We start from the raw sequence: 14,047 nt of genomic DNA, 5'->3' as shown, positions 1-14,047 counted from the left end.
ACAGACACACACAGACACAGACACACACAGACACAGACACACACAGACACACACACACACACAGACACAGACACACACAGACACACACACACACAGACACACACACACAGACACAGACACACACACACAGACACAGACACACACACACACACACAGACACACACACACACACTCACACGGAATCACACAGTCAGGATATGGAACAGTTCATTCACCCTCTCAATTGTCCCTGCGAAGTAATTCTCACCCCTTACACCCAGCCCCTGGCAACCATTGAATTTTTTTTTTTTCCTTATCCAGGAGTTTTGCATTTTCTGGAATGTTATTTAAATTGAAGCATTCCATATTTAGCTCTTTGAGTCTGGCTTCTCTCACATAGCATAATGCATGTATTAGTTATCTGTTGCTCTTAAATTACCCCCAAAACTTAGTGATTCCTAACAGCAAATGTTTATTACCGCACTCTATTAGCTTTCTCTTGCTATTGTAATAAATTACCACAAACATATTGGCTGAACAGAAAACATATCCGGTTGCAGTAATGTATATTCCCACCAACTTTATACAACATAATGAAAATAGAATAATACTATAAAAATCTGCTAATTCTGAAGGTAGAAAATATCTCCTTTAAATTTTTGCTACTGGTAGAGGTTTAACACATTATATCTCATACTGGTTATCGGTAATCTAGTTTTATGCATTTTTAAAATGTCTTCATCCGTTTCTCTGATTGACTCCTGGAATGTGTTTCATTTGGCCCCAGTATTCATGATGGATCAAGTAAGAGAGAGGTCAGAGGTATCAGGGCTTCCCTGGTGGCTCACAGTAAAAAAATCCACCCACAGTGCAGGGGACGTGGTTCGAACCCTGGCTTGGACGAAGAAATGGTAACCCCTCCAGTATTAGTATTCTTGCCTGAAAAATCCCACATACAAAGGAGCCTGCTAGGCTATAGTCCATGGGGTCACAAAACAGGCGGACATGACTTAGTGACTAAACAAAAACAAAGCAAAAAAGCCAAAAGTGTTGGCAAGACTCGGTGTGGGCTTTTGCAGTAACTAGAGCTAAAGGCAACAGAAGCAGAAACAAGGAATAACAGAGGTTGTCTGAGCTCGAGGTCCCTGGAGATCAGACTTGGGACAGGGGTGTTTGCTCACATGATTTACTGGGGTAATGAGAAGGAGAATGAGGGAAACAGGTTATATATAGGTGGAGACTGACCCAAAGGGAGCTCTGGAGAATGGATGCCAGGGTTGCTCGTCTTTGTTAGGAGGACATCTGGGTGTGGGACATGACTTTCCAGGTGTGAGGGCACACCTGGGATGATTTTCTGAACAAGTCAGTGCTTTTTGCTGCTGGCAATGGGTACAGCGGGGCCCATAAATGAGATCTAGACAGACTATCACGCTTCCGCTCCGTTGGAAAGGAAGGGGGTTGGACAAATACTAATAGTAGCTGAAGGCTCTAGAGTTACTGGCTTCTCCTCGTTTTCATCGTCAGGTGACTGGCTAGAGAGTATCACCCTCTGCGGAAATATGGAAGTCAGGAAAGCGGGGGGACTTGGGGAGAGGAGACGCGGAGCTGAGGATGAGCGTGGTGGAGCTGAGGTTCCGGAGCTCGGGAGGGGTGGCGGCCTGGTGCTGTCGGCGTGAGGCTCGTTGTTTGGAGTCCCAGCCTGTGTGAAATTGCTGTCAGGACGAGAGTTTAGACTGAATCACAGGCAGCTGGAGGTGGAACTCTGGTTGAAGAGGAAGGTCTGGAGGAGGCAGAAGGTGGTGAGGCAGCGGTGGCGTGAGGATGAGGTCCGAGGATAGACTGTGTCTTAGAATCTGAGGTAGCCGAGAGGGCTGCAACCAGGGAGGAGCCGGGGCTCTTGCAACAGAGACATCCAGTTTCAACAGAGGGGAGGTCGTTGGGTGCTGGGACCCAGAAGCCATCGCTCCCCAGGCCTCTTTGAGAGATTCTGGGCGGTGGTGGGGCAGAAATCAGTCACCTTAGTGATGAGAGATTCAGACGAGGGAGGAGATTCTGAATGGAGACAAATATTTCAAAACCATGGTCTGTAAATGGGAAGAGAGAGGCTTCGTGCAACTTGAAAAAGCCCCAATGTCAACTAGACATATCTTTCTCTCTCCAGCCTTCTCTCTTCCATCTGACTTCTTTGGTTCATTTTCTTAACCATTTTCTTTCCTGACTTTTCTCCTAATTGTTGGTCTGAGCAATCTAGTTAGCCTGATGGGCAGGAAGAATGAGTCAATAGAGAGATTGAAGAGGCCAGAAAGACAGGGGAGCCTCAGTGAATAGCATGCTTGAGGGCTGCACACCTGCAATTAAATAATGTTTAATGTCACTTATTCCTAAATTTCTAAGGAGGAGGAGAGCAGGAAGAAGATGTGGAGATCAGCTGTCTAAAGCCGTTGGGCTCCGACTCCTTTCTGTTTATTGTCAGCATTCACTGCTCCTTCCGGTAGGAGGTCTCACTTAAGGCTACTCTGGCTAGAAGCCTTGGTCCATGCCATTCCCATTGATGACAAGCAGCCATGCCCACTGGCAAATCTCTGGAACTCCACCCTGTTTACCATGGAGCAGTACTTCCGTGGTCCAAGGCACGTATTGTCCCTGGAGGATGGGATTGTCACTTTCCCAACAGCGTGCTCAGAGAACGCGCAGAGAAATGGAGGCGCTTTCCCCATGGGTGCATCCTAACTGCAGAGAACAGGCATTGGGAGCTCCAGTTCTGTACACACAGAGAACAGCCCTTCAGGTTCTAACCCACCCCTTACAGACTGGAATCCATCAAAGAAGGGGGGAAAAAAATCAGTCCTTAAAAATGCTGACTAATGGCATCAACTCTGGAATTGGAATGATACTATTTTTGTTTTCATTCTGTCTTTCTAGTTTGAACTTTCCTTTTGATAGTCTGTAAATATTCATCATCTCAGAACCTTTTGAATCGCAGTGGCTTTTAGTCAAAACTGAGCAAAATGTGCCATTTGAGTAATAAAAACCTCATTAAAGTGAGGTGAAAGGAATTCTTTTCCTTTTGTACAAGCCAATTAAGTGTCTTTACAATTAAAAAAAAATTCTAGCACTTTATAGTTTCATATTCCATAAGCCTGTTTTTAATTAATAGAGGGGACAAGCTTTAGGTACACAGTATGTATTTTGCCTCTGGTGTCGCGCAATTAACATTAATGAAGCGTATTTTAAATTTGGTGAAAGAGCAAAGGGTTTCTCGGGTTCTCTGTGGGCTCCTGTATCAAGGCTGAGGTCTTAGGTAGCAGGTTTCTTTGTTTGTTGCTGTGTGCATTTCCTTGAGCCAATGTGCAGGCATGGATAGAGGTAACTACAGGTGTTGTTATTGAGAAATGTTCTGCCAGCATTCCAAAGGCCCAGACTGTCTTAAAGATAAGGAAACTCTGAAAAAAAAAACAATCAACTGTGAGAGTTTGGTTTTCCCTTGTGGCTAAAACAGAAGGGTCTAGAGACAAAGGGAGTGATGGCCATTGAACCTGGCATCTGCCTTGCAAGATCCTGGGGATTTGCCCGTCACATCTTTGGGTGGGGTGTGTGCTACTGTTCTCATTCAGCACATAAGTATAATGACTTGACTGAGCTAGAAGCTCTCACAGCACTTCCCTGTAGCCATTCTAGGGAGCTTATCTAATAAAGTGTTGCGTAGTATTCTTGAAGTCAGATGATTTTTTTTAAATTTCATCTTGTTATATGAAACATTTTTTGTGTATTTCATTTTGTTCAATGTTATATTTCATTCTTGCTCACTCATGTGCATCTTTATTTATTTTGCCTGTTTCTGATACTTCATCTGGCCATAGGAAACCTGCTTCTAATCACATTTTTTCTGACCATAAATGGAGATAATAACACATGTCATCTAAGGTTCTTATGTACAGAAAGCTCTTAGTAAGTGCTTAACCCATATTTAACATTCAAAAAAAAAAAAACCCAGCAACTCTGAAAAAGTAGACCAAATATTTGAGATGCAACCTGAAAGGAGTGCATATTTAAATCATATATTCACTTCTCCCTTTCACCCTTTCTGCCAAGGTTTCTTTCTAGTGTACATGGCTTTATTTAAAAGCATGGGTTATCCTGGCTACAGGTGAGGAAGTTCTACTTTGAGTTGAAATGGACGTGGTGAATGTTGTAGGTAGACCAGATGCCTCAAAGCATTTTTGCCCACCTCTTCAAAGAGCAATTAGGCTTCCCTGGTGGCTCAGCTGGTAAAGAATCTGCCTGCAATGCAGGAGACCTGGGTTTGATCCCTGGGTTGGGAAGTTGCCCTGGAGAAGGGAACGGCTACCCACTCCAGTATTCTGTCCTGGAGAATTCCGTGGTCTGTATAGTCCATGGGGTCGCCAAGAGTTGGATACCAGTGAGCGACTTTCACTTTTACTTAAGAGCAATTGGGCTGTTGAAGGGCTGTGAGTGGACAACTGTAGTGGGCATCATATGGGAAAAACAGATGATTTCCTGTCATCAAACACCCATGATCCCAACCACATCACCACATTGAGATTTTATGTAGGTGGTAAGTTGGAAATAGATCAGACAACAGAGAAAAATAAACAATTCCCCTGTGAGACGTCCATAGCTCAGTGATAATAAGGTTTGCATGAATACCTTTTTTTAAGAAAAAAAGATCTAAATGATTATAAATATACTCATACTCATAGAGTAGAAGACAGTATTGTTAAGATGTACATAATCCCCAAATTAACCTACTAATATGCAAACTCTGTCAACACTGCAGCTGAAATTTTTGTAGAAATTGAAAAGCCAATCCTAAAACTTTATACATGCCTGTAAAGGGCCCTGAATAGCCAATGCAAGCTTCAAAAAGAACAAAGTTGGAGGCCTCCTATTTCCCACTCTCAAAATTTACTGCAGAGCTTCAGTAATGAAGACTGTGTGGTCCTAGCATAAGCATACAGATAACAGGATGGAGTCAAGAGTCCATAAATAAACTCCTACAGGTGGCCAGTTGCTTATCAGCAAGAATGCCAAGACAGTTCAGTGGGGGAAAGAACAGTCTTTTCAACAAAGGATCTTAGAACAATTGGATGTTCACATGCCACAGGATGAAGTTAGATTGCTCATGTTCACTATTTAGACAAATTAGCTCAAATGGGTCATAGACCTAAATGTAAGAGCTAAAACTGTATAAACCACTTAGAAGAAAGGACTATATTTTTATGATGTTGGGTTAGGCAGTGGTTTCTTAGATATAAGCCCCAAAGCACAAGTGACCCCCCAAATATATATATATATATAAATAGTGTTTCATCAAAATTTAAAACTTTTGTGTTGTCAGTGATACCATCAGGAAAATGAAAAGACAATGTAGAGAATGAGACAGAAATTTTGCAAATTGTCTGATAACAGACTCTTATCCAAAATATATAAAGAACTTTTATAATTGTGTTTCATCAAAATTTAAAACTTTTGTGTTGTCAGTGATACCATCAGGAAAGTGAAAAGACAATGTAGAGAATGAGACAGAAATTTTGCAAATTGTCTGATAACAGACTCTTATCCAAAATATATAAAGAACTTTTATAAATCAATAAGATAATTACCTCCATTAAAAATTGGCTCAGCACCTAAATAGACAATAGATGTTTCTCCAAAAGTATAAATTGCCAATAAATACATAAAAACACGCTCAGCATCATCAGCCTTTAGAGAGATGCAAATAAAAATACACTGAGGCACCACTTTATACTCACTCAGGTGGCTTTAAAAAAAATAGATAATGACACATATTGGCAAGAATGTGGAGAAACTGGGATCGTAATGTATTGTAGGTAGAAATGTAAAACAGTGCAGCCACTCTTTGGAAAACAGTCCCACAATCCCTCAAGAAGTTAAGCATAGAATCTGGAAAGATGGTACTGATGAATTGATCTGCAGGGCATAGAGCACAGACTGTGGACACAGCAGGGAAGGAGAAGGTGGGACAGACTGAGAGAGTAGCAGTGAAACATGTTCCTCCCCACGTGTGAACCGGATGGTTAATGGGAAGTTGCTGTGAAATGCCTGGAGCTCAGCCTCCTGCTCTTTGGGATGAGGTGGGAGGGAGGGGCCATGCCATAGCCTGTGGCTGATTCACGATGATGTAAGGCAGGAACCAGTACAATATTGTCATTATCCTCCAATTAAAAACAAATACATTACAAAAGAAAAAATAACAGTAATAAAATGAGTAAACATTGCTTTGCTTTATATTGTCATCATTCAATGGAAATTCTAAACATTATCGATGATAAAGTATTTTCCTTTAGAGTTATGAGTTGCTATCCTTTGACCACCCCTAATACCGCCACTCCAATGTATCCCATTGCTTGGTAGTAGGATTACTGGGTGAAGTAATGTAGATATTTCTAGTTTTCATGATATAATGAAAATATTAATACATGATTTAAGTATTTTCAACTTAATATCCATGGCATGGGAATATATAGTCTTACCAACTTTGTACAAGATAATTTAAATATAAATAAGTCTGATCATTTAGTAGGTAAAGGAAGCACAGATCAAATAGATGGTAGAACCTGTATTCCAAGCAGGGTGACCAGCTCATCCCAGTTTGCCCAGTGTGGTCTCAGTTTTGGCAATGAAAGTCTCGCATGCCAGAACCCCGTGGTCCCAAGCAGCTCAGCACAATCGCCCACTGAGAGTTGAAGCCCTTCCCCAGCAGAACTGTCGCAGATGTGACATTCCAGGGTGTCCCATTTCCAGCTGCCTGTAATCTGCAAGATAGTGAAGAATGGTTATTCCCAGGGGCGAGGAGCATGGATCTCCTTGGTTTCAGAGTGTTTCTATCTGCATAACACTGGGAGGTTTTATTTTTCAGGTCACTTCACGTGCTTGTGTGCAACGCAGCTGTGTTTGGGCTCCCCTGGACCCTCACAAAAGATGGCCTGGAGACCACCTTCCAGGTGAACCACCTGGGCCACTTCTACCTTGTCCAGCTCCTGCAGGACGTCCTGTGCCGCTCAGCCCCTGCCCGGGTCGTCGTGGTCTCCTCGGAGTCCCATAGGTGGGTCAGAATTGGACGTTCTCTTCACAGCACCCTTCCTTTCACCAGCTAACGGCCCCACCCCAGGCTCTTGGTGTTTTTTTTTTTTTTAATATGTAATTTTATTTATTTTGGGCTGTGCTAGGCGCTTGTTGCTGCACTGGCTTTTCTCTGGTGGGGAGCTCCTTTTCAGTCGCTGTGCCCGGGCTTCTCACTGCAGTGGCTTCTCTTGCTTGTGGACTCCAAAGCACGCAGGGTGCAGTAGCTGCCTCGTGAGGGCTTCAGTCACTGCGACTCCCAGGCTCTAGAGCACATACTCGAGAGTTGTGATGCACAGGCTTAGTTGCCCCAAGGCACGTGGGATCTTCCCGGACCAGGGATCCAACCCGTCTCCTGCATCAGCAGGTGGATTCTATGCCACTGAGCCACCAGGGAAGCCCTCTGTTTTTGAAGATAATTTTCATTAGTGCTCCTCCAAAAAGTGTGTACTCAACCTGGCTCCTGAACTTATCAAGGTTTTATTTATTTTTTGTGATGGTGGGCAATCGTTTAGGGGTAGTGTAGACAGCACGGTAGATGGTTTTTATAACTATACTTCAAGCCCCTCATTGATTTTGCTTCGAGATGGAATAATAATTGATCAAATCTGAATGCCTGACCTTTATTGATTTGTCATTCACCAGCCTCACCACCTCACCAAGAAGAATGTGCAGTTATTCTAGCAGCAGAAACAATGCAATTAAAGACTGTGAGATGAAATCCAATTGTTTTATAATGAGAAATTAGGGAACTCAATGCAGACATTAGCCGTGTAATTGTAGAAAGGAAAGGACTGCAGTTAGAACATATTAGAAATCTGGCCATGCCTCTTTTGGTTAAAATTTCAATTAAAACATCAGATGGCGATTCTTTTCTATCACCATTAGGAGAATATTCAGTCGACTAGGAAGGCATTTGGAAATTTCCTCGTATTTTCAGCGTATTTGTTTCTAGAGTTGGGTAAACAACTGGGAGAAGTACTGAGAGAGGATGAGGGAACTGCTGGCTGAGGCTAGAGTCTAATACACATTATGGAGATTTTCCTGGTGTGGATCGGGGCTTTCACTCCTAGCAGAGTAGCTGGAGAAAAAGAACGTGCCAGGGCCTATTTTTTCCCCCCTTCCTCTTCTCCGACTTAAGTCCTGAGATGTTTAGTGACCCAGAATGAAGCTTATTTTTTTAAATCATGCTTCCATAAAATGTAACCCCTGGGACTTGGAAGAGAGAGACCAGCCAAGGGTTAGCCTGAACCGTTTATCACTCCCAAACACAGGGGCTTATGGTCGAAGTGACACACTGCAGATAGATTTACTTTTACCGTTTGAAATTTATGACGGCCGAAATGAAAGGAAAATGCCGGTAATAATCCTCCCCCGTGTTAAAAGACACGGAACGTCTCATAATGAGGTGGTAACGAAATCTGGACATCCTTATCTTTGCAAATCAGACCAGGTTCCTGGAAGTGGGGTGGCCCTGCTCAGGCATGAGGGGGAGGCCCCTGTGGGGGCAGGCGATGGAGTAAGAGCGTGGGGATAAACTTGCTAGCCCCCGTCTCTTGCCAGATGTGGAGGGCACCCCGGAATGGGTTTAAATGAGCTGGTATTTAACGGGTGAGTCTATGGAATTGTCAGCTGCCTGCTTCCCTTCTAAGTCTGGGTCTGACATGGTTATTTCATGTGGTGTCTTTGTTCTCCCCTTCACTGCAGTGTAATTCATGCTTACCGTGTAGATCTGAATCTTAATTTCATCTACTAGATGGATCGGGAGCCGGGGCTTCGGCCTCTTGAGTTCACTCCATTTTAGTTTCTAGACCGGGTCTTCCTGAAGTGCGTGTTGGCAGGTCCACTCCTGTCCGGTGCTGGGCACTGGTTTTCTGCTTTCCGACGACCTTGTGCCCATATTAAAGGGTGTTTATACAAAGTGTTAATGCCCTCAGGCTTGTCTGTTTATTGCCCATGTGCCACGCCCCCAGAGCCAGTGTGAACACTGGGCGCACAGACCTGGGAGAGTGAGTACCCACTCACTGCTCAAGGACCCAGAGCCCTAAAACCGTGTCGTAAAACGGAAGGGCTGGTGTCTAATTACCTCCATAAACCTTGGCGGAATCTCTTCGTTGGAGTCAAGACCCCCTGTTAGGGGAAAAATAAAGTCCGATGTTTGCAGAAAATGTTATACCAGACTGCCCCAAGGCAAAATATTTATTAGCTTCCCTGAGTCGTCCCTATATTTTACTTAACTTATCTGGAATCGGAGCAAGTGAGTCGAGTTTCTGCATACCTCAAATCCACCCTATGAAAATGAGAACTTCCTTGCCGTGAAAAATTTTCCAGATACCAATTAAAATAGAATGAAAAGAGTGGAGTGCTGGCTGAAGGGCGGTAGATGGCTGCAGCTGTGTGGAGTGCCAAGTTGCCACACACACACACACACACATCCGCACACACACAGCCTTGGATGCAAATTCCGTCCTATTCTTTGAACATACTAGCTTTTGTCTCCGTAGAATCCAGCCTAATTGTGTTACTTGGTTTATTTAAAAATCCTCTGTTTAAAAAAAAATAAAATAAAGGAGAAGTATTTAGAGAAATACAAGATAGAGGTCTTCTCCAACAGCAGATGTTAATGTCCAGAGAGCAAGTGTTAACATGTCAGTGTCCTGGGAGGAGGAGAACTCTATTAAGACTTTATTGTTTGGCTTTATCAATTTTTCAGCTTGAAAACAGGGTAGGCAGCCTTTGCAGACTTGTTTTGCTGCCTCTTGAGCTAAGAGGTGAACATGGTCATTTTTCAGGAAGCAGGGCCCAGCTCAGAGGAATCAGAAAGCTTGCCCACCCTCCCCTGCTCCCTGGAGGACTGTCAATACGAGCTAATCAGGCCTTAGAAATGAGTGCGCTGCTCAGGGGATCAGCAGGGCAGGAACTTGGGCTCTGCTGATGGCAAGCAGAGGGAGCGGCTAGTGTTAATAGCTGTGCTTCTCCGTCTCGAAACTTTCCTTCAACCTGGGTTCAATCTAACTTCTCATCACGGTGGATTTTGTTTTGTTTTGGCCTCGTTTCTATGTTGGGGATTAGGAAGGCACACCTGCCTCCTCTTAGGAGTTGAATCTAACCCAGTGTTCCCAAGTCTGCATTAGCCTTAAAAAGCCAAAGCGAGGAAGTCATTCTCAACATGAGAAAGTGCTGCCTGCAAATATTCATGGAAAACATAAAGCATCTGAACCCAGTGGCAAAACTTGCCTTCTGCGCAAAGCTCGAACAAAGCTTTTTGTGATAAGGAAAACTTGGCTCTTAATTTAGAATTATGAACCCATGACTATGGGTTCAATTTTTTAATACTGTATTTAATCCCCACTATATGCCATAGGCAACATTCAAGGAATTCACTGTCCATCTCTCGGGAATTCTCAATCTAGGCCTGGAAGCAAGTGGAGAGTGGTCTGTATGGTCAGAACAGAGGCACAAAGTGCATGGTGGCTTGACTGGCTTTGTTGGTCATGTTGCAGGGGTGGCAGGCCCTTGAACAGTAGGAACAGGATGGGCCAGGTCCTGGAAAGTGGACACTTCGTTTCCATCTGCTCTGCATGGCTTCTTTCAGTCTGTCCCTCACTGCCACCCAAGAAATCATTGTGATAGCAAGCCAAGGAAGAGTCAGTCAGGGAGAGCTTCCTGGAAGAAGTGACACCTGAGCTGGACTGGGCTAAGCAAAGATGCTAAGAAGGGCGATGGGAACAGAGCAGAGAGTGAGCGAAGCATGCTGTATTCACCCTGTACCTGTTAGAGGCAGTCTAAATCCTTGATGTGCTTTTCTTCCCGGAGCATGTAGAACTTGTGGGGTGTGGCCCGTGCCTTCGATCATTGTGCCCTTAACTCAGCAGTCCTTTTGTGTGTGTGACAGCTCTGCTGTAACACCTTATCACTGTGTTGAAATAAAATTCAGAAATAATATAACTTCCCTGCATATGTGTGTTGTAACTCAGTGGACTTACCCACCTGTAATGTAGGGGCAAAATGACTGTGAAGCTAAAATAGCATGTATTCCAACGTGTCAGCGCGTTGGCAGGACTCCAGGGAGGGAGTCGTTGGAGCGCATGACCCTCCACCAGGATCTTCACACCTGCTGACTATTGGCAGGTGTGTGGCCTTGCGGCTTCCAGCGCCACCAGCCTCAGGTCAAGCCCCACCTCCCTCCTCACCCCCCAGAATCCCAAAGCACACCCCTTCCTCACTCACGTAGCTGTGGCGCTCTACTCTTGGAAGTTCAGTAGCTGTTAGAACGGTGCATCTGTGCAGAGCACAGTTCGATTCTCGTCTCAGATAATTACGCACAGGTTTTCATCCGCATGCATGTCCAGCAGGGTTGTCTTCCTTGAGCAAGGCTCCCCTTGCCTGGCGGGACATCCGCTGTCCCCAGCACCCCACCAGCAATCATGACAACCAGAAAAAGGCCCCCATAAATCTCCAAATTTCCCACCAAGACCCACTGCCCCAGATGGTTGAGCTCGGCAGTCTGGGCTCTTCCCGTGGTCTGGGGGCCTGGAAACAGCCAGCCAATGATCCATTTCAGGGCCTCACTGCCGTGTCCACACTGGAGTCTCCAGCCATCATCTCTGTTGCCGCCTTCGTCTTGGCGAAGTCATTTAATACCAGCAACGGGATGTCACTGACTGAGTCCTGGAGAAGGGGTACTTAATTTAGACATGAATTTCTTGGTCCTAGCTCCACATGAACTGCTCGCTCACATTAAGGAACTACCAGATGGTTCTATCATTTCCACTTCACCTTTTGCTTTCTTTTTCCTCAGCATTTGTTCCCAGTGCCCTCATATGCTCCCTTATTATTTGGGGAAAATGCCCAGAGTTAATTTAGCAAACTCTTGAGGGTTCCTTAAAGAATATGAGACCGAATTCCTTCTGTTATGATCTTTTTTTTTTCTTTCTTTCTTTCTTTTGGTTGTTAGGGAAGTCACTACTTTGTTGTCATTAAAAAAAGAAGAAAGGAAGGAAAGAAACAAACAGCTGGTGTTTAACGACTCCGTCAGACCCAATTATAAAGCATCAACTACTTACTTTGATTTGTGTGTATCCATGCCATGGGTATACTTAAAAACATTAGACTCTGCCTGCACTCATTTTGGCGTTGTTTACGTTTATCTTTTAAATGTATGAGACTGTTGATGGCACCTCACCAAGGTTATAACCCCTTTATAATCATTAATTTTTAATCTGGATGAGAGTCTTGGAGGCAGCAAGGCTCATCTATATTTACTTGGATGCTCCAAAGAAAACATACAGGACACAAACACTGGCTAAAATAACCCAGGAAAACCCTGTCAAGGGTTAGGAATGCAATATCTTTCTGCTTCCAAAAGCAGCAGCCCTTTATTTAAAATGTTTTCCCATTTAATTTAATTATCCTTGAACTTCCTGTTGAAGGTTTTGAAAAAATAGATGTTAGAGGCAGGGGTAGTGGATGGGGGTTCAGTGAAGATCACTCCATTTATGAGTCTGGGCCTTTATTAAGTGTGTCTTTGGATCTGGTTGGTTTCTATTGTGGGATCGCCATCGTCTCTCTTTAAGGAGACTTTGTTTTGATGTTTACCCAATTGAGATTTTAGTCATCTCTGCATGGTTTTCTCAAATTTCTAATAAAAACACAAAGCTATATCAGAAGTCAGGGGCTGACTGATTCATATCACATTTTCCTTTTTTTTTTAGATTTACAGATATTAACGATTCCTCGGGAAAACTAGACTTTAGCCGCCTTTCTCCATCGAAAAACGACTACTGGGCCATGCTGGCCTACAACCGGTCCAAACTGTGCAACATCCTATTCTCCAACGAGCTCCACCGCCGCCTGTCCCCCCGTGGGGTCACGTCGAATGCAGTGCACCCCGGGAACATGATGTACTCCGCCCTTCACCGTGGCTGGTGGGTGTACACGCTGCTCTTCACCTTGGCGAGGCCCTTCACCAAGTCCATGGTGAGTCACCAGCCGCAGTTGCCACGCACACCTCTAGTGCACCTCTCCGGAAAGGGTACTGGAGAAACCCAGGCACACTCACTTCCTTGGCCTCTCACCTGTCATGAGAATGAGTCTGGTCTTGAGCATCACGTCATCAGGCCTTTTAGAGGGATGAGAAGGGGCGCTTGAGCACATTTCAGTTGACTTGAGTTGGCATCTGTTTCTCTAGAGATGTCTCCAAGGCCCAGAGAGAAGATATGCGTTTTCGCTATTGTGTTAATACGGCTGATGGAGATGGTTTGTTTACATTTGATGTGATCTTTTTTTTTTTTTTTTTTTCAGTAAGCACAGTCCTTCCAAACTGTGTTTTGTGTTAGTAGGTAAATAGCATGTGTTTGTGACTTTTGCATTCTCAGCAAATGTGGCTCCTTTGTTTCCATTGAGAGTCTGTATTTTTGCTCTAAATTCTTCTTTTAATGGGTGTAAATAAATGGGGCACATTTTATTCTGTACTTCGCCAAAGGTAAGTCCTTTTGGATGCTTCAGACTACCATGTTTCGACTTGGACTTCACAAGGTAAGTGTGAAGTTTTCTTGTTTTTGATGGCCCTCTCACAGCTGTCTCTGAACACTTCTTTCATGAAAGCATTGAGTAGGAAGTCATTTGAGTGAAGAATGTGTATTGTACACAATATTTTTGGTATGGTACTTTTCCAAAATACAGGCCTCTAAAATTTCCCACCTACTTAAACTTCATGTTTGTGGATGACAAGTACAACAAGGAAAATCTTTTGATGTGCATAGGAAAAAAGTAAGCGCGTTTTTAAATTTTCGATCATGCAGGTGTTTCTTATGCAAAGTAATTAGATATAATCCAAGAGTTGAATACTTAAAGAACCGAAGAAGTGAGAGGAGCTCTGGAGAGCAGTTCTCCAAGTTCAAGGGGAGTGTGTGTCACAGGCTTCTGATGGTCCCCTATTGCCTGATTTTCTGTGATTGCATGA

General features: G+C 43.9%; 1 protein-coding gene across 2 annotated transcripts in view; it reads left to right on the top strand.

The window, feature by feature from the left end:
- The window catches only part of WWOX (WW domain containing oxidoreductase), a 906,401-nt gene that overhangs the window by 249,348 nt on the left and 643,006 nt on the right, over window positions 1-14,047 (top strand). Inside the window, exons 7-8 of one of the 2 annotated variants that reach the window (XM_040253480.1) lie at window positions 6,881-7,066; window positions 12,798-13,062. In XM_040253480.1, coding sequence (XP_040109414.1) covers window positions 6,881-7,066; window positions 12,798-13,062 — 451 coding nt within the window. The remainder of the gene's footprint in view (window positions 1-6,880; window positions 7,067-12,797; window positions 13,063-14,047) is intronic. The other variant, XM_040253481.1, reaches the window with a different exon arrangement.

The sequence above is a fragment of the Oryx dammah genome, unplaced genomic scaffold (genome assembly GCF_014754425.2).
Source record: "Oryx dammah isolate SB20612 unplaced genomic scaffold, SCBI_Odam_1.1 HiC_scaffold_13, whole genome shotgun sequence".
In the NCBI taxonomy this organism is placed as follows: Eukaryota; Metazoa; Chordata; class Mammalia; order Artiodactyla; family Bovidae; genus Oryx; species Oryx dammah.
Note: the sequence above shows the minus strand (reverse complement) of the source record. Positions and strands in the feature narration are given on the sequence as shown.